Source organism: Lissotriton helveticus, chromosome 4_1 (assembly GCF_964261635.1).
Source record: "Lissotriton helveticus chromosome 4_1, aLisHel1.1, whole genome shotgun sequence".
In the NCBI taxonomy this organism is placed as follows: Eukaryota; Metazoa; Chordata; class Amphibia; order Caudata; family Salamandridae; genus Lissotriton; species Lissotriton helveticus.
The window spans coordinates 2042489209-2042517121 of record NC_136063.1 but is presented as its reverse complement, the minus strand read 5'-3'; the positions used below and the strand labels follow the sequence as shown (position 1 = coordinate 2042517121).

Here is a 27913-nt window from a genome sequence, read left to right as displayed (position 1 = left end):
ATTATTTGTGTGCCAACGAAGGGATGAGACTAGAGACCCTCTAGCCTCACGTTCTAAGCAACATTTTCAACACCCCATTCCCAACACATATTTACTGACACTGCGAATGCTTTGGACCTACTGGATAGAAGGTTGCCAGAGAATATTCATAAATCCAGATGGGCGTCATTATGGCACAACCCTAAACTAAGACTGAAATTGATGGCCAGGTTGCAAAATCATGGGCCATAAAGGGCATTGGGCTGTTCAAGACATCAATGACTATCCACTTTCTTTTTCGGCCAAAGCGGATAGGTACCCCTTTCAAATATAGATTTTTATAGTATAGGTCATACTGTCAAAACTTAGACTCACCAAGCATTCGTCCCTACTGTTAAGTCTTGCAAGATGGCAACATTCGGTGCATATTGCCTCTAAAATCTACAGATTCTTATGGAAACCACACATAACACAACCTTTTTAATGCTGACGTTTTGAACTACATTACTGATGATCAATGGCAATACATTGGTAAACTTTCATTATGTAATAAAATCGCCCCCTCTCTTATGCAATCCAGATTTTTTTACAATGAATTTACTTCACTGGACCCCCAAAGACTTCACAAACTGAACTTGTGAGAGACCGATAAATTCTGGAACTGCAACCTTTAGGCTGGTTTACAGCACATGTTCTTTCAATGTCCACTCCTGGATCCATATTGGCATTCGATTCAGGGTAAGCTATCAGATATCTTTGGCATTCCCATAACCCTAAACTTTCAAACAATAGCTTTAAGCCTGTGGTCCCCAGTGAGCACTTTGAATCTTAATGCTAAAGATATGGCTCTCTTAGATTTGCTTCTATATATTGCAATGAAAATTATCCTTTCTGAATAAAAATCATCTAATCATCTCTCTCATCATATCTGGACATGGGTCTGGTATCTCAGAGGGGCACATTCCATGCAGTCTCAATTGCAATCCTCCCACCTAATTTCCAGTAGAGTTTGGTGCTCTTTAGATCGATTCATAGATAAGTACACAGAGGTAGGATGACTCACCCTCACTTACACCCAAGTGGCTGGCTAGACTAATTTCTAGTCTCTCGAACTGGTAACTCATCCATTCCCTCCCTTTCCACACTTTCCTTACCCTACTTCAGGTTCCCAGTTCTCTTCTAATTGTTATTCAGGCGATACTTCAAGATGATCTACATATCCCACCATATACAATCTATAGTGTTGGAATGTTATGCTATGTATAACCCTCTTCATATCTGCTTCCATCCATTCTTCTGTGTTGTTAGATTTCATCCATGGATTCATCCTCTAAGTGGTCCTGGACTCCTGGCTCAGACCAGGAGGTATAAAATAGGAGGTATAAAATAAAGGTGACGTCAGCGCTCGTGGCTGTCGGCACGAACTGTGAACAAGCGTAGTTGTCCCATTATTTCCTGTAGTGTCCATTAGGCCTCTGTACCCTGCATACCCCCATAGCCCACTACACTGGAAATGAGGTGGAAAGACCGCCAACTTGCGAGTAGCAGAGGATACTGTGAAAGCGGCCAAGAATGCAAAGGACGCTTCGATGAAGAACCATAAACATTTATTAGGTTAAGAGGTTAACCTTACGACCTCAGCCACAGCCTCTCTGCGAAGTCAGCTTCTCACACTCGCCCCCGGCGCTCGCCTTGGAACGCTGGTCGCGGTGACATTCTAAGTGATGTCACCGCGAGCAGCTCCATTACATGCGGAGCTGACGGGGGGAGAATAAAGGTGGGAGATACCACACATCCCCCTCCCCTGCGGAATGAAACATGAGAATTAAACAAAAGCACAAAAGTATTACACAGCATCACATCATAACATAACATATTGATCAAAGTATCTTGGGGGTCAGGTCACTCTCCTGCTAGACCTACCACCTGGGTGGGGGACCGGCAACAGCTTCCTTGTGTTCGAACCTTTGCTCTCCACCACATCGCCTTCCCCCTCCCCTTCACTATTAGAGTCATGCCCGGGTGGGTGGAATCTCACTACTCTACCCAGGTTCCAGATCTTGCCCTCTTGAGTCTTCACAGCATTCTTGAACAATTTGGTGATCTTGGTTGGACTACTGTATCCTGACCAACTTGCTCTACCAGTAGGGGTCCTGATCTTGATGTCATCCCCTACTTTGAACCCGGCCTCCCGTGTTGATTTGAGTCTGTCGTATCTTTCTTTCCTTTCCTTTCCACCATGGCTCCCTCTTGTTTCTCCAGGCTTTTCGCTTCTTTGGAGTGATCCGACCACCCCTTGTGCCACCCCATCCATCCTGGGGATAGCTTGGTGTTTGGTACCCTTGCCCGGAGCAACTCGAAGGGGGTGACTCCCGTTGTTTGGTGCGGGGTGAACCTGTACGCTTCTACCCGCCTCCATATTTCTTCCTTCCGGCTTAAACCACTTGCCTTGGCTAGTTGGATGCTTTCCTTGAGGGTTTTATTAAAACGCTCGATCATGCCGTTGGTCTCGGGGTGATACAGAGCACACCGTTTGTGTGTGATACCTCCCCCCTCAAGGAAGTCTTCCATCTCTTTAGAACATAATTGCACCCCATTGTCTGTGAGTAGGCTGCTGGGTAACCCTTCCCTGACAAACAACTCTTGCATGAACTCGATGACAACCTTAGTTGTGACTTCACTCACTAGTCTCACCTCCGGCCACCTGGAATACATGTCCATGAGCACCAGTATATACGGCGTGCGCACTTCTCCAGTCAATGGACCCACAATGTCCAGTGCCAACTCCTCCCAGGGTCCTGACGGTGGCGGCCTGCACACCATTGGAGGTGTCAGTTGTTTTAAGATTTTGTCGCTGTTGCTGCACGGAACGCAGTCCCTTATTTTCCTTTCAATTGCAAGGTCCATGCTTGGCCACCAGTAGTTTTCTCTCAGCCTTTGCTTTGTCTTGGTGATTCCCATGTGGCCTATCTCAACAAGGTTCTCTCTCACCGACGCAGGTGGTACTAGTCTTGTTCCCTTGAACATGCATTCATCGAATATAAACAGCTCGTCTTTGACAACCCAGTACGGCCGCAGAGTCTCCTCCCGTTTATCTTTGTGTTTCCCCTTGCCTTTTATTCTTTTGCACACCTCCTCCAAGAATTCATCTTCCTTCATTGCTTTTTTCCACGTTTCTTCACCTAATGCCCTCTAGATTGCGCAGACATTCTCCATCTGAAGTTCATCCGCTTCATCTTCCGCCCTGTCATGCGTCTCTTTCGCCTCTTCTTCGTTTACGAGTCTCAACAAGCAGTCTGCTGCAAAATTACGCGTTCCCGGGACGTACTCGACGCAGAAGGTGTATTCCTGAAGGCCGACCACCCAACGCCTGATCCTGCTGGAGATGGCATCCAGGCCCTTCCTGCTGAAGACTTCTACCAACGGCTTGTGGTCAGTACGAAGCGTGAACTGTGTGCCCCACAGGAAGTCTCTGAATTTTCCCAATGCCCAGGATACTGCCAGAGCCTCTTTTTCGATCACCGAGAAGTTGTTTTCAGACTTCTGGAGTGAGCTAGAGGCGAACGCTATCGTTTCTTCACCGTCTTTGCCTACTTGAGTGAGGACTGCTCCCAGCCCTTTAGCGCTAGCATTGGTGGTGACCACTGTCGCCCGGTTGGGTATGTAGGACTTTCGGATGGGGGCTTCTGCCAGTGCCCTCCTTACGTCTACAAACTCCCTCTGACACTCCTGACTCCAGTTGAACTCCGTCTCTTTCTTTAGTAGCAGCCTGATGGCGTATGTCCTCCCTGCAAGGTTCCGTATGAACTTCCTGTAGAACTCTAGCATACCCATAAATGACTTGATTTCGTCCTTACACGTGGGGGGCATCAAGTTTACAATGGTGTTCTGGAGCTCGGCCTTGGGACAGATTCCTTCAGCTGTCACCTTGTGTCCCAAAAAGTCTAATTCTGCGCAGCCAAAAACACACTTCTCTCTTTTCACCGTTAGACCTTGCGACCTGAACCTTCCCAGCACGCGTCTCAGCCTCTCATCATGTTCTTCATGGTCTTTTGCAAATATCAGCACATCGTCCTGATAACACACGACGCCTGGGATGTCTTTCAAGATGTTCCCCATGAGCCTCTGAAACACGGCAGCCGCCGAGACTAATCCAAAAGGCATCCTTTTGAACTTGTATGCGCCCATGGGTGTCACGAACGCCGTGAGTTCTTGCGACTCTTCGTGCAGTTTGATCTGAAAATAAGCAGAGGTGAGGTCAAGTGTGGAGAACACCTTTGCCCCCTCTAGCATGCTCATCATCTGTGTGATGTTCGGTAGAGGAAATCGATCGACCACGACCTCTCTGTTCAGTGCTCTTAGATCGATGCAGAGCCAAACCGACCCATCCTTCTTCTTTGCGGCCACGATGGGTGCCAACCATTCCGTCGCTTCCACCGGTTCGATGACTCCTGCCTTGCACAGTTTCTCCAGTTCGGACTTCACCTCATCTTGGATGGCAATTGGAAGCTTCCTTACTTTGGACACGACTGGCTTAGCGTTCTCTTTCAACTTTATCTTGTGACAGTAGTTCTTTAAGCAACCTAGCTCTTCTCTGAATACTTCTTTGAACTCAGACACAACGTCATCCTTTTGTTCCTGTATCTCCTGTACCAAGATCTGGGGATTACTGTTGGGATTGAGATAGACCCCCAACTCCTTCTGTGCTTGCCATCCCAAAATGTTATCCCCGACTGTGGACACGTACACCTTGGACACTGTTGACCTGTTCCTGTATTCTATTTTGCCCCAAAAGTACCCTTTCATTGATATGGGGCGGCCCGCATATCCTCCAGGCCTCACATCCATTTTCCTCAAAATGATCTTCCCCTTGGACACACAGGCGAATTCTCTTGCACTAATGATTGTTATTCTGGAGCAGGAATCGAACAATGCCTCTAACTCAGTGCTCCCCACTTTTATGGTGTCTTTAGGGCTGCTGACCTGACCCCCATCAACCTGCACTACCTACAATTTCTTCACACATGGTGTCATTATGGCTTTGGACCTGCCTTTCGTTAACTTGCACTACAATTTCATCACAAACTACGTTCGTCCTGTCTCTACTCTGTCTACTGAACCCTTGACCACTCTTGCAATATTGTTTAAAGTGACCTTTCTTTCCGCACTTGTTGCATGAACCTGAGGGCGGGACACTCTTCGTCATTGGCTAGATGCCCCTGCTTGCCACATCTATATCAGGTGCCCTTGAATGATCCTCCCACTCTGTTTTCCTTCTGCTCTCTACCCGCTACTTTCTGCCCTTTGATCACAGACACAGCCTCAGATTCGGTCAACACTTCACTCACACTGGGCTTATCCTCGTTTCTTTTCTCCCCAGTGTCTTGCTTTATTTCCTTGACGCACTGCAACATGTGCTCAACCTGTTTTGCTATAATTAAAACCTCCCTCAAGGGTGGATCATCCTTGAGCCATAGCTCCTCACGTACCCGTTCCATTCTGCAAGCTAATACAAACTGATCCCTGATCCTTTCTTCACTTGCACCACCAAACTTGCATGTCGCAGCTAGTTTCCTTAATTCAGAGACAAAATCTTCAATAGATTCCCCTTCCTTCTGTGCTCTCTTCCCAAAATGATACCTCTCCATTATGGTGCTCGTCTTAGGGAGGTAGTGTAAATCCAATTTCTTCAGACTTACTTCTAGCTCGTTAAGACCCCTCGCTTCCTGTGTCCCTAAATCTGGGAGGTGATCTAAAACTTCTTCCCCTTCTGCTCCTAGGTAGAATGCTAATAATGCTACCTTCCTTTCTAGTCCAAGGTTCGGCCCACACACAGTAGCGTAATTCAAAAACACTTTCTTCCACTTTTTCCATTGAATAGTAGGGTCACCTGGGTTAGTCAGGAAAAAGGGCGGGGGAGTCACACTCTGCATGGTAAAGGGTCACAGGGTGTTGTATCAACAAGGAAAACCCAAACAATTTTGTGTATTACTGTACTACAGAGTATAGGTGGGACACAGTGCTATTACTTTTAGCAGTGTGTTATTTTCCCCTTATTTTAATAGCGCCTCATAGCGCCTGGCCCTTACTTGCATTTTAACTTTGGTGAAACTCACCGCTGTTTGGCGGGTCCGCTCCCCGGCGCAGTTCCGACTAGTAGCGCCATCTTGGGTGTGGATGGTGCCGATTTTCAGCGCTAATAGGCAGGCGTACCGCTCTAGTCGTCAGTAGGACGCTAGGCGGGTATTTAACGGAGGTAAATTGCCGGTTCTTCCTTCTTAGCTGCCAGCTGACCGGTGCATGCGCTTAGTGCGCTTCAGGAGTCGAGCTGCTGCTCGTTTTAAAGTCTACCCTGTTTAATATTTACTTTTAGCAGTGTGTTATTTTCCCCTTATTTTAATAGCGCCTCATAGCGCCTGGCCCTTACTTGCATTTTAACTTTGGTGAAACTCACCGCTGTTTGGCGGGTCCGCTCCCCGGCGCAGTTCCGACTAGTAGCGCCATCTTGGGTGTGGATGGTGCCGATTTTCAGCACTAATAGGCAGGCGTACCGCTCTAGTCGTCAGTAGGACGCTAGGCAGGTATTTAACGGAGTCATGCTGACGCGCAGCGGATACGCGCTGCGGAGACGCCAGACTGACGCCGGAGTTACGCCAGAGTTCAGCCCGTCTGCGCCCGTCCGCGCTGAGGACGGGCTGGACTCTGGTACTCTTGATCTTTCTTCCTCCTCTATCCGAGATGACTGGTTTCATACTTTGCTGTCTTTGAGACCTCCTACGCACTTTTGTCATCACCGGCTCATACCGGAGGTACTGCATCAGGCGCGGGCGTGCCCCTCCTGTAAAGCACCTTTTATTTTTTCCTGTCAGGCTACTAGGAATCCTGCTCCCCCTTTGACTGGTAGGCCCATTTCCCAATCCAAACATGGCTTTCTGATCAATGCACGTTCCTTGATCAAACATGGGATAGAATTTCATGATTTTGTTAGTGCGAGGCAACCTGACTGGGTCTTTGTCACCGAGACATGGGCCTCTGATTCCTCTGGTCACGACCTTCTCTTAGCTATTCCTGAAGGATATACCTTCCAGAGGTTAGATAGAGTACGTTGCAGAGGTGGTGGACTGGCTATTTTCTTTAAATCCACACTCTCATGCATTATAAAACCTCTATCGGTTTCTACGGACCCACTCGAGGCTTTATATTTCTGTATTGCGCATGCTCCATGCAGTTCCTTTTCTGGAATTCTACTATACAGACCTCCTGGTTCCAGAGCTAATTTTTGCCCAGAACTCTTTAGAATTTTGGAACCTTATTTTGGTAGATCACACCTAACCATCTTGGGTGATATCAATTTTCATTTAGAGGATATGGCCTCGAAAGATACCTCCTCTTTGCTTAATTCTCTGGAGGCATGTGATTTTGTCCAAAGAGTTCTCCACCCGACCCATAAAGCGGGGCATACCCTTGATGGGATTTTTTCTAATGACTCTAGATTAATTGTCGGCCTGCCGGTACCGATAACTTGGTCTGATCATTTAGCAGTCCCTCTATCCTTAGATATCCCTTGCTCTGATGCTGATCTGGGCACTGGAAAAAAATGCTTCACTAGGAGCTTCAGAAATTTCACAAATGAGGCTCTGGCCCCTTTCTTTCATAATACTAACATCACATCTCAGCGGGTAGTGGATGAGGCGGCTCAAGAACTTACCGATGCTATCACCAGAGCCGCAGATGAACTAGCCCCCCCCTCTCTTAAATCTGTAGCTCGACAGAAGACAACTGCCCCCTGGTTTACAGGTGTTCTGAGGCTTCTCAGACAAAAATGCAGACAGAAGGAACGAGGATGGCGCAAAACCTGGAATCCTAAAGATCGAGAAGCCTACAAGAGCCTGCTACGAGAATACAAAAATAGAGTGATTAAGGAAAAACAGGACTATTTTACCAACTTAACCTGTTCTCTAACATCCTCTAAAGAGCTCTTTAAAATCGTGGACTCGTTGTGCTCTCTTCAGGTTCCAGATCCTGTGGTTGGTTCACAGGAGCTATGTAACAACATTTCAGATTTCTTCTATAAAAAAAATAGATGATATCTATATAGCTCTACAATCACAGAGGAACTCTTTGAGTGATGAGGACTTCTCGCGAATTAAATTGCTGGAATCTTGGAATACAGATGTCCCTCAAACAGTTTCCCGCGCTTTCTTTGGAAGGTCTCAATCTCCTTTTGGACAAAACAAAATCGTCCTCTCCTTTGGACCCAGTTCCTTTGAAATTACTAAAGGGCTGTAGGGACACCATTCTTCCTCTGATGCTGGAAGTAATGAATGGAGCAATGGAACAAGGTATTTTTCCATTAGTTTGGAAGAAAGCTATTGTAAAGCCTCTTTTGAAAAAGTCCTCCTTAGACCCCGGCATATTGAAGAACTTTAGACCCATATCCCTTCTGCCGGCCCCCGCTAAGATGCTGGAAACTCATCTGAACTCGCATCTTTCTAGCTTCCTCGATGCTTCGGGCTTCTTGGATGGGTCCCAACATGGCTTTAGAAAGCTGCATAGCACGGAGTCTGCTCTGACTAAAGTCATGGATAACATCCGCAGGAAAGTTGACTTGGGTCAAACCACCGTGCTGGTACTGCTGGACCTTACAGCAGCATTCGACACCCTGTCCCCCTTCACTTTAACATCCAGGTTAAGGGAGGCAGGGGTAGAAGGACCGGCCCTCAGTCTCTTAAGCTCCTTCTTACATCAACGAGAGCAGCGTGTCATGCTAGGAGAGTTCCTCTCCCCTGCTAAGTCTTTGCAATGTGGGGTGCCACAGGGGTCGGCATTGAGCCCGACCCTGTTTAACATCTACGTGGCCCCCCTTGCAAGACTAGTAAGATCTCAGGGGATGGAGGTAGTGTCGTATGCCGACGACACGCAGATTATGGTATCCCTGACCCACTCTGTGAATGCTGCCGCGTCTAACTTTAGGTCCTGCATGCAACTTGTTGCAGAGTGGATGATTTCCAACTCCCTAAAGTTGAACGGGGAAAAGACAGAGGTCCTGGTCTTCGGCAAAGACCAGGGCATGTGGTCAGGTGAGTGGTGGCCTTCATCTTTAGGCATCTGCCCCACACCCACACAATCTGCCAGGAACCTTGGTGTCATTTTTGACACCCAGCTTTCTATGGAGCTCCAGGTCAACAGAACTGTGGCCACTTGTTGGGGTGTCATCAGAACTCTGAAGAGGATCGCTCACTATCTTTCCCCACAGGCACGGAAGCAGGTTGTGATCGCTCTTGTTGGCTCAAGACTCGATTACTGTAATTCACTCTATGCTGGGGCCAACAAGGGCCTTCTGCAGCGCCTGCAGGTCATACAAAACGCGGCAGCGCGATTTGTCCTGGCCTTGCCCTGGCTGTCATCTATGACCTTGGCGAGGAAGAATCTCCACTGGCTTCCTATTTCTTCACGGATCGTGTTCAAACTTCTCTGTCTTACATACAGGGCCCTAGCTGCAGGCCCGGCGGATGCCCTTGGATCCCTACTTACTAGGTATGTTCCGAACAGATGTTTACGTTCCAGTGAACTTAATCAACTGGTAATCCCACGTGCCAAGAAGGCTAGCTGGGGGAGTAAAGCCTTCTCCATTCTGGCTCCCCAGATGTGGAATGCACTTCCCCTTGAGATCAAGTCACTGCCCTCACTTGACCTTTTTAGGAAATCATTGAAAACTTGGCTTTTCATTAAAGCGTATCAGTAAGCCTTGATTCTGATTGCTGACAGCTAGCTTTGGTTAGGCGCCTTGACGCCCATTGGGCATAGTGCGCATTACAAATGCCATTTCATTACAAATGCCATTTCATTCATTCTCAAGCCGCTAGCATTGCAAGATACTTAGAGTCCTCTACCACACATATTATATTAGTGAGCGTTTACAACAATAGTAGGCACAGTGGCGGGGCCGCCAGTCATGGGATACAGCTCATACACTAGAAAATGCTTTTCCTTAGACTTGCACAGAGTAATCCAGACAGGCAGTGAAAGGCCCACAGTCACGGTTATATACGTCGCAAAGCCGTCAACCCAGCCAACACCCCAATGAGGAGAATGCCACAGGCCGGTGAGGAGGGTCCGCACAAATTCAGTGGTTGTACACAGGCCAGAGTTCACAGAGACACAGCATCAATGTCAATTACAAAAATGGGTACATCGCAAACGCTTTTCTTAATTGTAGTGCAAACAGCAGAGGGAGGAGCGCTGCTCACGCTGCTAGACACTTCGCTGATAACGTCAAGCCGACAGCCTCTCCAAGTTTCCACTACAGTCTTGACATATACCTAGCTTGGAGATAGCAAAAGGGATGCATAGATGGGGAGTCTCTGAGGAACAGCAAGATGACGGGTCCAGCCTAAGTGCGCTGAGTACGTCAAGATAAAGAGACGAATGGAAAAAAGTCTTTATGCACAGAAAGCTTCCTGTTGAAAGCAATGCAAACGCTGCCGCTGGTGCGAGGCTAGTCCAGCAAAAGTCACGCCGTTACTGCTACTGATTCACGTGATGCTAGCTCTTCACAGACGTCACAGGCAGAACTGTGCACTTCTCGTTTCCCCTCGTATGCGCTACAAATTTCCGCTAATGCGCTCCCGTGACTGCCTGTCACCGGCTCACCACAAGATTCACAAATAGGTGGAGGAACAGCGCGCCTGGCTTTTACATGCCAGTTAGATTCAGCTGGTGCTCCGCTTCGCAGTTAATAAGACACTAGCCACACCAAACACCTCACCCGCTTAATTGGCCCCAGACGTGGGTTCACTACTTCAGTTTGTTACCAACGGGTCATGCGCAACACGCCTACGACAGCCGGCAGGCGTTATCTTACTTCAAAGGATGACACGCAAGAGTATATATCTTCTCACTGAACCGCAGTCGTTCTTCAGCACGACCGTAAGCCACGGGATCGTCACCTCACTTCCTGACCCCGCTGTTGCTTCTAATTTCCAAAATTCCTCTGCGACGCGGTCCTTTTCAAGATCGTTCTGATACTTCTCTCCCGTCAGCTGTCACCTTCATTTCTCCGTGCGTGTTGAGGTCGCAGGTGTAAACAGGTCCTCGTCGCCAGTGTGAAAGTGGCCAAGAATGCAAAGGACGCTTCGATGAAGAACCATAAACATTTATTAGGTTAAGAGGTTAACCTTACGACCTCAGCCACAGCCTCTCTGCGGAGTCAGCTTCTCACACTCGCCCCGGCGCTCGCCTTGGAACGCTGGTCGCGGTGACATTCTAAGTGATGTCACAGCGAGCAGCTCCATTACATGCGGAGCTGACGGGGGGGAGAATAAAGGTGGGAGATACCACAGATACCTTTCTTCAGGTGTGCAGCGACCCTGCCGTGAGCTGCCAGCGGCATCCGGATCAGTGTGCGAACAAGTGCGCAACACGAGGAGAGCCGAAGGAGCACCCGAGAACCTGCCCAGGGGTAGCGCTCGTCACTGACTGAGCGGCCATTGCCGCTCAGTCAGTGACGAGCAATGGATCGGCGCTGGCGAGAAGATCGACAGGAGGCGCGCAGGGACCCACGGCAGTGATCAAGGAAGAAAAGGTGGATGCAATTCGGAAACGGCCCAGCAGAGGGAGAGGAGGCGCCATTGGATGCACAAGCAGCCGGGGATGTGGAAACTGCGGTCTGGACAGCCACCCGCCTCGAGAGTGTCCCACACATGGGAAAGCGCGCCTGAAGTGTGGAAAGTTCGGACATTTTGCTAAAGTGTGCATGAGTGCGACAAGAGCACTGGCCCTGGGCAGGAAAACACAGAAGTTGGGAGGTCACAGGCAAGCGGTCCATGCGGTGGATGTCGCAGAGGAGGGGGGAAGCCGAGAATAATGGAGGATGACGAAGAAGACAAAGTATTTGTTATATCTTATACAGGAAAGACAACCTCCCGAAAGAGACCGCCGCCAATGTGTCAAACCTGCATAGGGGACAATAGAGTTGCGGTATTGATAGACACCGGTGCCTCAGTGTACATTATAGACGCCAAGCAATATGAACAGTTCACTCCCAAACCACCGCTTCGAAGGAGAAGATCTTCACTTATGGGGGAGACACCCAGATTCCTTTGCAAGGAATGAGCGAGGTGGAGGTCACTCACGTAGACAGATCAACCACTACGAGGTTTCATGTGACAAAGGACCTCGCAGGGACCTTGCTGGGCTGCCACTCGGCGGAGGACTTGGGACTAGTGATGTTTCCAAGGCAGATACATCAGTTGCACACAGACAAGATCATGGAGGAGTTTCCAAGTCTCTTTGAAGGATTGGAGTGCCTCAAAGGGATCAAGGTAAAGCTGCACATCGACCAAACTATCAAGCCTGTGGCACCGAGACACTAAAGAGTGCCATTTCACCTGCGGCCATTGGTGAACCGGAGTTGGATAAGCTGGAAAAGGCTGGAGTGATCGAGAAAGTGTCGGGGCCCACCCCGTGGGTGTCCCCGCTTGTGATCGCTCCAAAACCAAAACATCCGGGTGCCAGAAGTTTGTGTGTGGATATGCGCCTACAGAACACCGCCATCAGAAGAGTAAGGCATATCACCCCTACAATAGATGAGATAGTGGCTGACAGCAACGGAGCACAGTGGTTCTCCAAAGTCTACCTAAACTCAGGATATCACCAGCTGCTGCTTGATGAGTCAAGCCACTACATCACTACATTTTCCACCCATGTAGGATTGCAAAGATATAAGCTTTGGCATATTGTCAGCTGCGGAGGTTTTTCATGACGCCATTCGAGGAGCCCTTTCTAGTCTGATGGGGTGTAGGAGAGTAGGGTCTGCTTCCTAGGGTCACCCCCACTTTTTGCTGTGATTCTCTGGTTTTTCGACTTTAGTGTGGCTGTGGGCCTGCAAACAGGCCCACAGCCCAGCTGTTCTCTATCTAAATTGATACCATGTACTTTAGGTACATACCAGATTGGTTAATGGGTCACCCTTGTGAGCCCCTGTATAGTGTATCGAGGGCATAGGTGCACCCTAGGCCTACCAGGGGCTGCAGGATGTATTATGCCACCCCTGGTTTGCCTTCCAAAACGACAGCACTGGTCTGTTCACACAGCCTGGGTAAGGTAGTGTAATCAACCCTTGCTTAGATATAGTATACCTATATCTTCCTTTTCATATAGACACATATACACCTATAAGCCACTCCTATGGTAGGCCTCGACAACTTGGAGGCAGAGTGCTTGGTTTTATGTGAGAGGGTGCCCTAGCATGAGCTGAGCCCCTATACAGCTTTCGGAACCATCTCCTTATAGATGTTCTATGATATGGCTATCCCATATACTCAAAAGCGCATTATAATCCTCGCGGTTAATGCTGACTTTGGTTTGGCTTTATCAAAATATGTTGTGTAAAGTGTCAAACACTTTGGAATACTACACCCCCGCCAGTCCTGGTGGCGGGGGTAGCATTCCACCCTTCTAGAGGGAGAAGACATGTAGTTACTGCTTTACCCAGTTAAAGTTAAACAGAGCCTCAGCAACACAAAATGGATGCTGCTACCACAGACACGAGTCTGACCTCCTGTTGCTGGACAAAACTCCGGTAGGGGAGGCCTAGACAATAGGTTTCTTGTCCAGGGAGGTTCTGGCACCTCCCCAGACAGGGGTTTTGTGTATTGGGGCAGGGAGGGCTGTATTCAGTGAATGCTTCTAAACACTGCCTGGGGCACACAAGGTGCTACATGCATAGCCCAGTTCAACCCGGTTTCTGGGGCAAACAGCCCCAGCTCTGTCGCGAAACTGAACAAAGGGAAGGGGTGTAACCACCCCCTTCTCAGGTCCACCCATAGGGGGGACCTAGCCAGGTAGTCCAGCCCCCATCCTTAGTATAAGTATAGGAGCTGTGTCCCTAGGACTTTAGATTACCCTGGACGAATCTTTGAAAGACATATCCTGGACCTTCGACATTCCATTTCGACTGGAAGATGGAAGACATCTCCCTTGTGATCAAGGAGTGACAACCCTGTTCAAACAGGCACCAACAGCAACTTTGCCGGTCTGCATTTTCGAGGCTCCAGAAGACTCTGCGACACAGGACACGGACTTCCAGACATCTCTGACCCCGACCCACATCCACAGCAAAGCTGAGACACGTGGCGGACACGAGAGACGTGGAACCGGAACTCCTGGACATCCTGCATTTTGCTACCTGCACTCCTTTCCTGAAGCCTGAGTAAGTTGTGCATTGGGGTACGAGAAGCCCCAGCCCCGAGCACCATTTGCACCAAAGCCCAGGCCCCCACACTCCACGAGTGTTCCGTGGGCCCCGCCTTTGCATTTGAGCTTGATGTGTTTTCCCGGTTCCTTGCCCGTTGGCTAGTGAGGCCCCTGAAGACCTTTCTTTCAACTTAAATTGCTTTCCTGGTTGCACCAGGCTTGCTCCAGCTTCCCTGAAAAGGAGACCTTGCTGGTCTGCAACAGAGCCAATCTCGACATCCTACAGAAGGTTGCGGTTGCCAAGGCTTGTTGGTTCCAATCCGGATTCCGACACCGCAGTCAACTAGATCCATCGTGGGACAGCTTGAATCCAGCGCCTGGTCATCATAGATGCCTCCTGGACCTCCTGGCTGAAGAGACAAGTTTGACTACTTCACCTGAAATCACCCGACATCGCCTGGTTCCTTCCTAGTCACTGGCTAGTGACCCAGACTCTGTCCCTTCTGCTTTCAGGTTCTTCAGATCTTCGACCCACCCTTGGATCCACTCGGACACTTTTCCTCTGGTCGCCTGCAGCACTTCTTTGCAGCTCTCCATTGAAAACGACGATGAAACGCGACACGAAAAGACACCTATGCACCCGGCTTCCCTGGGTGAGGTAACACGAGTACTCCGGTGCTCCCGTGGGTCTTGACTCTCGCAGTGTCCTAGTTTAAAAGGGTTCCATCCTAGTCCATCCGGAAGTGTCCTTAAATTGTATATTTGTAACTTTTACGATCTCCATAGAAAGTCAATGGTAACCCGCGGCTTGGTTTAGAGACTGCACGCGTCTCCCGTGGGCCTCCTACTTCCTAACCTTTGATCAATTAGAATAGCACCAGCGATTCCACAGGCCCCAGGCCTGCTTTCTAATTCTCTCGTGGTTCTTATACCACTTTCTTAGTATATGGTTTGTGAGGCCCCTAGGGCATAGTGTATACTGTGCAACTTATCGTATATTAATTGTGTGAATTGTATTGTATTTTTACCTCTGACCTCATAAAGAGTGCAGAGGGGTTGTGTTTAGATTAAATACATATATATTTGATACATACCTTGTGTGGTGTCCTTTCATTTGGTATTCCAGGGATTATAATTGGTAAAACAACTTGCTTAACCCGCCTACTGAAGTCTTAGCCTGAAGACTGCTGGTTCATGCTACCACTAGGATAGCTTTCTATAAGGTTGACTTTACAACCACCATCAGTAGGGGTCAATTAGACTGGTGCAAGGTGCCCACGAGAACCAGTGGACATCATATGCCAGGCTAACTTCTCACAGGGTGTGATAAACTTAAGCAATGATGTGCTGATCTTTTCCAAGTCCCTCAAAGAGCACCATGAATGCCGGCGAGCTACACTCCCAACGGTTGGTCGACCAAGGACTAACGCTACACAAAGAAAAGGGCAAGTTTTATGGCAAAGAAGTGGAGTTCTTTGGCTACCGGATCTTGAAGAACAGATTATAGGTGGACCCGGCGAAAGTGGTGGTAATTCAAGCTGCGACGATCCCCCAGAATCAAACCGAGATGAGAAGCTTCCTAGGGATGGCGATTATTGTGGGTGGTTTATTCCACACCTGCTACGATCTCGGAGCCACCAAGGGCACTCACCAAGAACGAAGTGAAGGGGAAGTGGACAAGTGAGGCTGCGAAAGCGTTTCAGGACGTCAAAGGAGCTCTACTGCAGGGGGCGACCGTAGCATACTTCAAACCAGGTCACCCCCACGAAACTGGTGGTAGGTGCTAGCCCAGTCGGCCTGTGGGCAGTACTCCATCAGCAAGGTGTCGTGGAAGAGTAGATGCTCATTGCATTGCCAGCAGGGCATTAACGGCAGTGGAGACTCGGTATGCACAGATCGAGAGAGAGGCGTTGGCGATAGGGAGGGCATGTCAGCACTTCGACATATATCTGTGCGGACACAATTTCAGGATAGTGACTGACCACAAGCTGTTGGTCCCACTATTCACCAGGACTGGGAGAAGTGGGCCCCGAGGATCGAGAGGTGGGCCGTACAGATCCAACACTACAGCTTTGAAGTGGTATACCCCCACCCCCCCCGGAGCGGATTATCTGTCACGCCACCCCCTAGCCTTCGACCTGAGCCAGCCAAAAGAAGTGGATGAGGGAGCAGAGTTGTTGGTTTAGTATATCACAGGGGTGTCATGTCTCCAAGCACCGTCTTTAGAAGAAATCAGGATGGGCACAAACAAAAATGAGTGTAGTGGCAGTGAAGGAAACGCTGCAAAGTCACTCATGAATGAACTTCTTGGATGAAGTGAGCAGGCGGACAGAAGAAGAGAGAGAAGCATGAATGGGAGTATGGAGGTGCAGAGAAGAACTTAGCGAGGCCAGTGAGAGAGTGATACTCCGAGGCACGAAAATTGTAATTCTGACAAAACTATGAAAGAGGACAACCGACCTGGCTCACCAAGGAATCAAAAAAAAAAAAGCCGGCCTGCGTACCAAAGTGTGGTTCCCAGGAATGGATCGCATGGAGGAGGAGAAAGTGCAAAGCGGTCACGAGTGTCAGATTACCAGGAGTGACGCACCAGCTCCCCTAATAGTCACTGAGCAACCGTCGACAAAACCCTGGGCCGCCATGAGCATAGATTTCGGAAGCTTCTCGGACGGGAGATCAGCCCTGGTCACCTTGGAGAGTTATCCCAAATTTCCAGTCATGGAAGTTGTACGATTGACGGCTTTTCAAAACATCAAGCCGGCAATAGAAAAAACATTTGCTTTGTTGGGGATGCCGGAAGAAATACTAACGGACAATGGGCCCCCCTTCCATGGGCAAGAATTCAGGGAATACCTGGAGCACCACAACATCCACTGGAAAATAACTCCGCAATGGCCGCAAGCTAACGGCGAGGTGGAGCGGTTCATGAGGGCGGTCAACAAGGCCCTGAGGATTGGGGTAGATCAACGTAAAGATCTGGAGTGGTGTCTTTATCAGTTATGGAGAGCATACGGCAAACACCACATAGCACCACGGGGTGTTCCTCTAGTGATCTAATAATGAGGAGAGCTTGAAGGGATGTTGTTCCGGTGAGCGAAGATTGGGAGCTAGGAACAATAGACGGAGCAGCAGCTCAAGCCAAGAGAACAACCAACAACGACCTGGCCAGTAGAAGGAGAAGATTTCGGACCATCGAATTTTGAACTGAAGACTAGGTGATTGTAAAGGACAGACGTCCAGGATGGAAATTCAGAACCCCCTTTGAATCCGAGCCCTGGGAAGCTGTTGAGATGCAACGCACGATGGTGACAGCGCAAAGAGGGGTGAGACGGATAGCAAGAAACGTGTTGTGGTTCAAGAAGCTAGTGCTGCCCACCCAGGGAGGTCACGAGGACATGGAGTAGGAGCGACGGGAGAGTGGGCAGAGAGAAGCTGCCGATGGAGAACACACATTCAGGGGAACCCAGGCAGGAGAGAGAGAAATGGAGATAGATGCACCACGACAAAGGGAGGCGAATACATCGAGGCCCAGGGACAATGGTGTCCACAGAGGGGACCCGCATCAGCTGAGAAACAACCCCTGACCAAGCCAAAAGCCGGGCTCGGACCAGGATGTATAAAATAAACATGACGTCAGCGCTCGTGGCTCACGGCACGGACCGTGAACAAGGGCGGTCGTACCGTTATCCATTAGGCCTCTGTACCCCGCATGCCCCCCCAGCACTACACTGTGGGGTGCGACACCATTTCAGGGGGGGGGCGTGCACTCCACCCTAAAATCTTACCTTGGTTGTCTTTCACTTTCCCACGTCTCAAGTCTTCACCCATTTCATATGGGGATTTTTGATTGGAGAACTCCTGTAACAGAGGGTTGGAGGGGGGAGGGAGGGGAAATTGATGCGGCATGACGAGACCATGCTTTTGTCAATTCAAGAGCTAACGGTTTAACCGACCCAGGAGGGTGTTAATTTGTAGAGCTGAAATGCTTCAGCTGCAGTGGGAGGCAGGAAGTCGCCTCTGCTAAAACCGAAAGCGAACGATAGACAGTCCACTGTGGACTGTCTGTTCCTTCGCGTTCGATTTCATAGCAGAGGAGACTCCTTGCTTCCCACTGTAGCTGAAATGACTGTTTGTTGCTTTCAGTTTTAGCACTGGAGATTTCCTTTACCCACTGCCCCTGAAGTATTTCAGCTCTACTAATTTGACCCCGTCCTGGGAGGGTTAGCTCTTCCCAGAAAGGAGACAAAGTTTTTTTTTAAATTACACAGGCAGGCGCGTAACACCCAAAGGGCTAAAAAGGCTTCAAGTTGCAAAAAAAAAAATGCCAGCCATATGTTGTTTAAACAGCCTGTAAATTGCTGTTTTCCTTGCAGGCCTTAACCCCTTGCGGTGCGGGCGGGCGAATTCCACGCGTGCGCTGTTCGGACGGCCCTAGGCTGTCCGACGCATGGAAAGGGTTAAGGCCCATGACAGCCTTGCTAAGTCATTGGTTAAGGGCACACAGACGCTGAATCACTCCTGAACCATAGAAATGGATAGAATGTATCATACAAACGGTTATAGCATGTGTTGGAAGAGATGAGCTGCAACTATCTAGTAATCTCCAGTCGGGAGACCGGTGTGTCCTTGTTAGTGAAGAACATCAAGGGCCGGTTTGCTGTTGCGCTGAGGGCCTTTCAAACTGAGAATCCGGGTGAGTTTGGTTATAACCTGTAAACTTCATTACACGTGAGTCCTATGTTTCCTCATCTGGGTCTACTTCACTTAGTAGGGGTTGCTCAAACAATCAAGAGAGCCCTGACAGCAATGGTCAGATTAATGGTTTGTAATCTGATTACATAGAGTCCTATGCTGTGACGTGGAGAGAATGTAGTGGTAATGCATGCTAGGGCTCTCAATGTTTACCAAGTCCATGCTTCACTAGCTGACTCACAGTTACTCCCCCATTTACATTCTAGTAGCTGTAGTCCTCTTTTTGTCATGCTAAGGGCAGGACTACAATACCAGAATGAAAAGCAAAAACATGCACTGGGTGAGTTACTAACGTAGGGATCTAGAAATCCTGAGAGATTGGTAGTCCAATGAAAATTCAGGTTTATTGAACATGTCAGGGTTGGTGTTCACTTCTTTCAGCCCTAGGGACAGACTGGACGTTGAAATGAAGGTTCGCATGGCTGGAAGAATAAATAACTTCTGTCAAAAACAAAAAGTGTCCTGTGTCAGGCATGAGTCGCTCATTCAGACCTTGTTTTTTTCATTACATTCTGGTACTTGTAGTCCTGTTATGACACGAAGACAATCAAAGCAAGGTGTAACAGTAGCCAAAGACAAATCTGACTTGATGAACTGTACTCACCTGCCTGCAACATCCGGAGAGCTCTGGGTGCAGTTCTGCTGAGACACAGCTCTCACGTTTCCTGTTTGTGCTTGAGAAGTTCATGCATTTCAAGCTCTTAACTTAGCAATCTGGGACTTGAAGTCTTGTTTTCCATTATAAAAACTAAATGCAAAGTTAAAACCCAGACTCTATTAATCCTTTATCTATTCACGTATTAACCTCAGAGACCGGAGGGCTTAGCTACGGCGCGGGAGAGGCAGAGGTTTGCCAACGTCCCGGTGGCCGCCTTGAGTTGCATTTAGCCAATTAGCCCTATACAATGACTTTTTCAAATAAGGATCTGTATATATTGATGCAGACTAAACGGTTTCTAATCATTTTTAGGTCTCAGCTAGACAGCGCTGGCATTTTTAGGTCCTGGCTTGCTCTTCGAGACATGTAGATACTTTAGCGCCCGGCCATAGGCTCACCATTTGCTGGCTCAGTCGCTCTCTTGTGGTCTTTACACTTTACGCTTTAGTTTTTACGAACCTGATCCCTGAATAGTTGTCAGTGATACTCGAATCCTCCCTTCCATCTCCTACTCCTCCCCTAGGCCCAGCCTCTTTGGGGCTCAGCCCCACCCACCACCCTACTTACAGTTTCTATTTATTGTAAATCAGGGGCTCTGCAGACAAAAGACCAAAGCGTCCGGTAAAGAAGTCATGTTTCCGTGCCTCGGCAGCGCTATGTGTGCTTGCTACTGGCTGAGGGATGTTTCCGGTTGTCTGATGTCACACCTGACGGGAGCGAGGTGTAGCGGACAGCTGGTTTTCACTTTTTCCTTGGACGTGTATATGTCAGCAGAGTGCTTTCGGGAAAAAGTGCAAATGACCAGAAATTACAATAGTTCGGTCAACCTTTAAAGCAAGCAGACTGACACCGTAACATTTCGGGTTGCATCCTGTCCGTAGTTTTGGTTCTTAAATTGTTTCCTTTATTATTGTGCACGAAAGTGCTTTAAAATAAATATAGGTAAGTTCAGAATACAGCGTAGTGTGCTCTCGCCCAAATATTGTATTTCAAAGTAACTTTTTACTTCATTATCGCGCTTAAAGCACTTTCAAATATGTCCGTGTGATCTTACCCTGCCCTGCTGTGTAACTCGGTTGCCAGACGTGGCCCTCTCCTGCGGCTGCTCCCGGCCGGCGCCTTCCAGCTTCCGAAACACCACAGCAGCGACGCCCCAGGCCAGCAGCAGCACCGGGGTGCACTCGAAGAAGAGCAGCCCCAGGCTGCACAGCGCGAGGACAGCGGCCCCCCTCAGCATGCTGCCAGCGGGCGGCGGTCCGTCTCAGCCCCTGCTGCCGCTGGGCTTCGAAGCACTGTGAGGAGGAGGATGACGACGAGCTCGGCCGTAGGGGGCAGTTGTACTTCCTGACCCCACGGCAGCATGAACACCGCCACCTGTTGCTGCCAGTGAGCCTGAGTGCAACGCGGCCACGGGCCGGGATCTTAGACCAGCACTCTTCAGGAAGACTGGGCGAGCTCCCGTTATCCACGCCCCGCCTCGTCTGGGACTGCTTCCTGGCGTTGGGCCAGCCTCACTCTGCTTTCACTTTAAACGCTGTCAAGATGTTTAAAAAAAGAAAAACAACTTGCAATGTTACGCAGACTGAAACGTCAGGAGTGGCCGAGGTGTCAATCGTGAGAAGGTTTGGCCACCTGGCCGGTTTCATGCCGGTATGACCGGTATTTTTAAGTTCCTACCGGTACAAAAATATGAAAAACCAGTTAAAGGGGGGACCCAGGGAGAGCTAGGCGCGAGCCGGTCTCTTCCTGGGTATGTTCGCGCGAGAATCAGGGCACCAGGTGGGGACTGATTAGGGGAGGGGATATAAGGGAGGCAGGCTGGCGGTTGGGAACTGCGTGGCGGGAAGCTAGAAGGGAGGTTTTGTCTTGCGGCGCGCGTGTGTTTACCTCGTTCTCTGGCTTCATGGAGGAAGCAGCGGAGGTCCGGAGGGCTGTGCAGATACTGTGTGAGGCCGGGCGTGAGGACCTACTGCGGCCGGGTGTTCCGGCGGAGGCGTGGGTCGGAATGGCCCGCCCCCCGCGCAAGGCTTCGGAGGGTGTGTCCAGGGCAGTGACGGCGTGTTTATCCCCAGGCCCGGCGGAGGAGGAAGACGGCGAGGCGGCAATGCCGGCGGACGGGCCGATGCCTGTTTTGCCCGCAGCAGATGTGGAGCCCCCGCCGGGTGCCCCGGGCGCCCTCCAGCAGGTATGTGCTTTACCGTTCTTCAGTGCTGGTCCACGAGGGGCGCCCGGGGGGAGGCGGGGGCGTTCTGCGGGCCGTCAGGCTCCGCGCTCAGGCGGCCTGGCCCCGGGGAAGTCTGGGAAGCCACAGGCGGGTCCGCAACCGAAGCGGGGGCGGAGCCTGGATCTGCACGGGCACGCGCAGCCCCCACTCCCGGATGCAGAGCATGAAGGCTCTCTGACTCCAGTGCCCCCCTTGCCGGAGGGGGTTTCCCCGTACCTCTGGCTGAATGGGCAATGTTTCCTGCTCTCCCCTGCCACGCCGGTGCCTGGCCCTGCCCCCTCCCACACTTTTGGCCCCCCACTACTGGCCGGTGCAGATGTTGGGCCACATTCTGTTGCGCTGCATGCATATTCCTCTTCTGAGGCTCCTACTCAGGCTTCTGTTTCCGAGCCAGAGGGTGCTGCGCCCCGCATGCTGCCCCCTCCGGCCACCAAGTCTGCGGCCCGCGGTGCGCCGGGCCCCCACCCTGCCCCCCCCACGTCATTGGCTCCTGGTGGGACGGGTTTGGTACGCAAGGGGGCGCCCCCGGTTCCTGGGCAAGCTCTGTTCCCGGTCCCTAGGGGTCGGCCGGGTGGCCTTCAGGTTGGTCCTTCGTATGGGTCGGGTGGTGCCAATGGTCTGGCATCGGTGGGTCGTCCATCGGGGGGTGATTGCGATTCCGCTTTTAGGGTGGATGGTTTTGCGAACTCTTCCTTGTCTGGCTGGAGCGGCCGCAGTTCTCAAGCTGAGCCTTCGGCTGGGCGGCTGTTGGCTGTTGCTACGGGCCCGGGAACTGACCACACGGCTGTTTCCAGTAGTGGGCTTACAGGGGAGTTATCTGGAGCGGATATCTCTTCTACAGCTTTCAGTGCACACAGCTTTCAGAACATTGACTGGCAGTTTTATGATGGGGGTATTGGTGATGGGGCTATGCCCAGTGGCAGTGCGCAAGTCGCATTTTCTGACGAAGCTTTCTGTGGGAATTTTCATGATGATGATTGGGAAGAAGGGGAAGTGAGAGAAAAAAATGTTGGGCTTTTGGCAGCACGGGCCCAGGGGGGTGGGTTGGGGCAACCCACTGTTTCTCGTGTTTTGCAGGCGTCTCGTGCGGACCATGCAGCAGTACGAGGGGCAGTGAGGTCTGGACCTCCTCAAGGGGTTCGAGTGGCTGTTCGACCGCAGTCGGAGCAGTTGCCAAGAGGTAAGGATGGGTGGTGGTCTGTGTGGCAACCCAGGGAGAGTCTCCCTGTTAAGAGTACAAGATCTATTGGTACGGGTGATGGGGTTGTTGTTGAGCGAGTCGCTCTGGCACCGAGGCTTGAGCGGCCGGTGATTTCGAATGTTTCTAATGTGCAAGTTGCAAGGGATGTTTCTGCGGCAGAGTCTGGGGGGGTGGCTGCCACACGGGTTACGGAGGATAGTATCCTACCTAAGAAACTGCCTTATTCTGGGGTGGGGATGCCGTTGGGGTCCCATTTGTCTGAAAAAACAAAGAATCTCATATGGTCTGGTGCATTTGTGGATGTTTTTCGGCTTCTACATAGAGATGTCCAAGCTAAAGAAGGGTCGAAGGAGGAGGAATTAGAATTGGCTCGGAGGCCTCGTGTTCCGAAGTCGATAGAGAATTGGACTTCGGCCTTTCTTATCTATGCTAGCGTTTATTGCCAGCGTCATCCGGACAAGGCGATAGACATGTTTAAATATGCCGATGTCATTCGCAAAGCTCACAGTTACTTTGGAGGCTTTGCCTGGTTGTCCTATGATGACGAATTCAGGGCGCGCATGAGCGTTTTTCCTGAGCGTTCGTGGGGTGAGGTTGATTCCGAATTATGGCTCCAGTGGATGGCATCGGCTCACCCGCCTGCTACGACCCACACGGCTAGCGGGCAGCCAGTGTATTATCGGCCCTTTCCAGCTCGCCCCGCTCAGTCTGGGGCGGGGGTTTGGGGCAGAGGTCAATCATCCTCCTCTGGCACATGCTGGCACTTTAACAGGGGTTCCTGTAACCGACCAGCTTGCAGGTATAAGCATGAGTGTTCGCAGTGTGGGGGGAAGCATGCGCTCACCCAGTGTTTTCCCGGCCAGCGCTTTGGTGATCAAGGACGGGGTTCAGGGGGCAGGGGACAGCCTCAGCACGCTGTTTACAAGGGCTCCTACTCCTATTAAGCAAGATGTTCTGGATCTCTGGTTGGTGGATTATCCTGATTTTGAGGCGGCTAAGATTTTGTCTTGGGGTTTCAGAATTGGGTTTCGAATTGGGTATCAGGGACCCAGGGTGGGTAGGTGGTCTGACAATTTGAAGTCTGCGAAAGAGAGTCCCCATGTTGTGCGGAAAAAGCTGGATGCCGAGCTTGCCGCGGGTCGGATTGCTGGTCCTTTCTTGAATTGTCCTCTTCCTGACTTGATCGTATCGCCTCTGGGTGTGGTACCCAAGAAGGCGGAGGGGGAGTTTCGCCTTATCCATCACCTGTCATGGCCCGAGGGTGCATCCATTAACGATTTTATTGATCCAGCTGATTCAACTGTCAATTATGCTTCAGTGGACGATGCCTTACGGCTCGTGCGCACGGCTGGTGTGGGGGCTTTGCTGGCAAAGAGCGACATTCAGTCGGCTTTCCGGCTATTGCCCATCCATCCTTGGGACTTCAGTCTTCTGGGTATGCATTTTGATGGTAGTTTCTACGTTGATAGGGTGCTGCCCATGGGCTGTTCAGTGTCATGCTCTCTTTTTGAGACATTTAGTACATTTCTGCAGTGGCGCTTCACTTTTGTCAGTGGCCACGTCCTGGTCTGTCATTACCTTGATGATTTTCTTTTCATTGGTGAAGGTCACTCTGGGCAGTGTCAGTCGGCTTTGACCATCTTCCAGGCTCTGGCGGAGGAATTGGGCGTTCCATTGGCGCCGGATAAGACAGAAGGTCCCTGTACGTCCCTGACGTTCTTAGGGATTGAAATTGATACCTTGTCTATGGTGGCGAGATTGCCTGAGGCTAAAGTGAGGGAAATGTCTGCCTTCATACATCTGGTGTTGGGGGAGCGAAAAGTTGTTTTGAGGACTGTCCAGAAGCTTTTGGGGTACCTCAATTTTGCTTGCCGGGTTGTTCGGGCGGGCAGGACGTTCTGTAGACGTCTGGGTCTTTCAATGTCAGGCGCCAGCCTTCCCCACCATCGGGTGCGCATTACCACCGCTGTGCGTGCTGATTTGACGGTCTGGCTTCGTTTCCTGCAAGAGTTCAATGGCGTGTCCTTGTTTTTTGCGGATGAGGACATGGTGTGGCAAGTCCAGTTGTTCACGGATGCATCGGGAGCTCACGGATTCGGTGTATTTTGGGAGGGTCGATGGTGAGCGGCCGGCTGGCCGGTGCACTGGAAGGAACAGGGTCGCAGCATAGCGTTTCTGGAGCTCTTCCCGCTGCTGGTTGCTTTGTATCTCTGGGGGGAGGAGTTTCAGAATCGTTCCGTCTTGTTCCATGTGGACAATTTGGCAGTAGTACACCTTGTCAATCACCAAAAGGCTCGTGACTTGCGTGTTTTGCGGCTCCTGCGCGCATTCATGCTGCGGTGTCTGCAATTGAATATTGTCTTTAAAGCACGGCATGTTCCTGGTACTTCTAACTGCATCGCTGACTCTTTGTCTCGCTTTCAGTGGTCCGAATTCCGCAAGTTGGCTCCTGGGGCGGACCTGGAACCAACGGCGATCCCACAGTACGTATGGGACCTGGGGGACTGAGGGTACACCAATTGGTCGAAAATTCAGTAGCTGACTCCACAAGGCGGGGTTATGTGAAGGCCTGGCATGAGTTTCTGCAGTTTGGTAAGGATTTGACGGGGCCGATCAGGGCCGGGTTGTCAGATGAGCAATGCATCTTACAGTTTGTTTTACATTTAGCGGACAAGGGCCTATCGCCCACTACCATTTCTGGCAAGTTGGCCGGGGTTTCTTTTTATGGGCAGCTTTGGTGGGGGCGGGATCCTGTTGGGGGGGTTTTGGTTCGTAAAGTGTTGAAAGGTTTGGCTAGGCTTCGGGCTGGTGGTCAGCAGCTCCGGCAGCCGGTGACTTTTGAGTTGCTCCAGTTGCTGTTGCCGGAATTGGAGGAATGTTGCCATGATGTTTTTGAGTGTGCCAAATTTCGTTTGTGTTTTGTCTGGTTGTTCTTTGGGGCATTTCGGGCATCAGAGTTGCTGGGGTTGCGGGGTAGGGTAGGTATGACCAGCAGTGAGGTGGTGTTGGAAAGTGACAGAGTGAGGCTGTGGCTGCGGGCGTCCAAAACCGACCAGATGGGGAGGGGTAAGTGGGTGTTCCTTGGCAGGAGTGGTGTCTCTGCTTGTTGCCCGGTTGGTGAATGGGAAGTGTTTGTGTCCTCTCAACATTTTCTCCAGGGGCCCATTTTTTGTCATGCTGATGGTAGTCCCATAGTTGCCTCTCAATTGTTGGCTGTATTACGCAAGGTTTTGTTGCGCCTGGGGAGGGATCCTGTTCAATTTGGTACCCATTCATTCAGAATTGGTGCGGCGACGGAGGCCGCTAGGTTGGGGTGGGACTGGTCACAAATCCGTCGCATCGGTCGTTGGCGCTCCAAGTGCTGTGAAAAATATGTAAGAAAATAGTACCTTTTGCTTGTCTAACATTTCTTTTTCTCCTAGGTCCTTGGCCCTCCGTCGCCGGATCCAAAAGGAGGGTGTGGATACTGGGGCACTCTTTTGTTAAACGGGCAGCTTTAGCCGCTGCCAGTCAGCTTTGTGGGAGATCACTTGGTTTAAACAGCATGACGCACAAAGTCTCCTGGCATGGAACAGGGGGCATGCGCTGGGGTGGGCTTTTTCCCGCCTTAGCTGCTTTGGTTTCAGAGTGTTTGGGGGGTCCTCCGGATCTCCTGGTCCTGCATTTGGGAGAAAATGACTTAGTTTCACTCTCTGGTTTGACTTTGCTGAAATTAATGAAGCAAGACCTGGAAATCATCAAGACCACATGGGTGAGCACCATGCTGATATGGACTGAGTTTGTACCTCGTTTGCAATGGCGTGGGGCGAGGAACCATTCCGCCCTGGAAAAGGCTCGACGGAAAGTTAATAGAACAATGCGACTTTTTTGTCACCATTTGGGTATCTACAGTTTGGATCATTACCATTTAAAAGTCTCTGAACATCATTTATTCTGTGAGGATGGTGTACATCTGTCTTCTTTGGGCATTTCTTTTTACCTTCTGGAACTCAGGGATTTGATTAGCAAAGTTCTTCAGGTGCAGTTGTGGTGTGCTCCTTCCTTTCCAATTTTAGGTGGGGCAGGAAAACGCTAAAGGTTTTCCTGGGTGGCGGGTTTTGGCTAGTGGGGTGGGCAGCCTGGAGCGGGTTGGCCATCCTTAGGGTAGCTCGTTGGGTAGTACTAGGGGTAGTAGGCAAGAGTTAGTTCGGGGTTTTGGGATTTAGGTTTCGTAGGATCACTGTATAGTTGAATTATGGTAAATAAATAAATAATGAATGTGTTCACGAAATTTATGATGCACCTGTCTTAAAATAAAGTGGCCTTTCTTGCTCCTAAAGAGGTGGGGACAGTGATTTCTTGCGCGAGGGGGGACCCAGGGAGAGCTAGGCGCGAGCCGGTCTCTTCCTGGGTATGTTTGCGCTAGAATCAGGGCACCAGGTGGGGACTGATTAGGGGAGGTGATATAAGGGAGGCAGGCTGGCGGTTGGGAACTGCGTGGCGGGAAGCTAGAAGGGAGGTTTTGTTTTGCCCCACCCACCCTCCCTCTTTTTTATTTTATTTTTGGGGTTTTTATTTTGCGGTACTCTAGGTGCTGCTTTGTTCTGTAGGTTTGCCACTGTTAGGACAGGTGTCTTTGTTCTTTTAGGAGGCGGGTTTTGGCTAGTGGGGTGGGCAGCCTGGAGCGGGTTGGCCATCCTTAGGGTAGCTCGTTGGGTAGTACTAGGGGTAGTAGGCAAGAGTTAGTTCGGGGTTTTGGGATTTAGGTTTCGTAGGATCACTGTATAGTTGAATTATGGTAAATAAATAAATAATGAATGTGTTCACGAAATTTATGATGCACCTGTCTTAAAATAAAGTGGCCTTTCTTGCTCCTAAAGAGGTGTGGACAGTGATTTCTTGCGCGAGTCAGTACTGTTACCCT

General features: G+C 50.3%; 1 protein-coding gene across 5 annotated transcripts in view; it reads right to left on the bottom strand.

Moving 5' to 3' along the window:
- The window catches only part of LOC144829498 (uncharacterized), a 458194-nt gene extending 437090 nt beyond the window's left edge, over window positions 1–21104 (bottom strand). Inside the window, exon 1 of one of the 5 annotated variants that reach the window (XR_013610683.1) lies at window positions 20640–21075. Coding sequence is in view for 3 of the 5 variants with exons in the window: in XM_078688691.1 (XP_078544817.1) it covers window positions 20640–20822 (183 nt within the window). In the remaining 2 variants the exon portion in view is untranslated. Of the gene's footprint in view, window positions 1–19531; window positions 19732–20152; window positions 20253–20639 lie in introns of those variants that run through there. The other 4 variants (XM_078688691.1, XM_078688692.1, XM_078688694.1 and 1 more) reach the window with 4 other exon arrangements.
- Between the last annotated feature and the right edge of the window lie 6809 nt (window positions 21105–27913).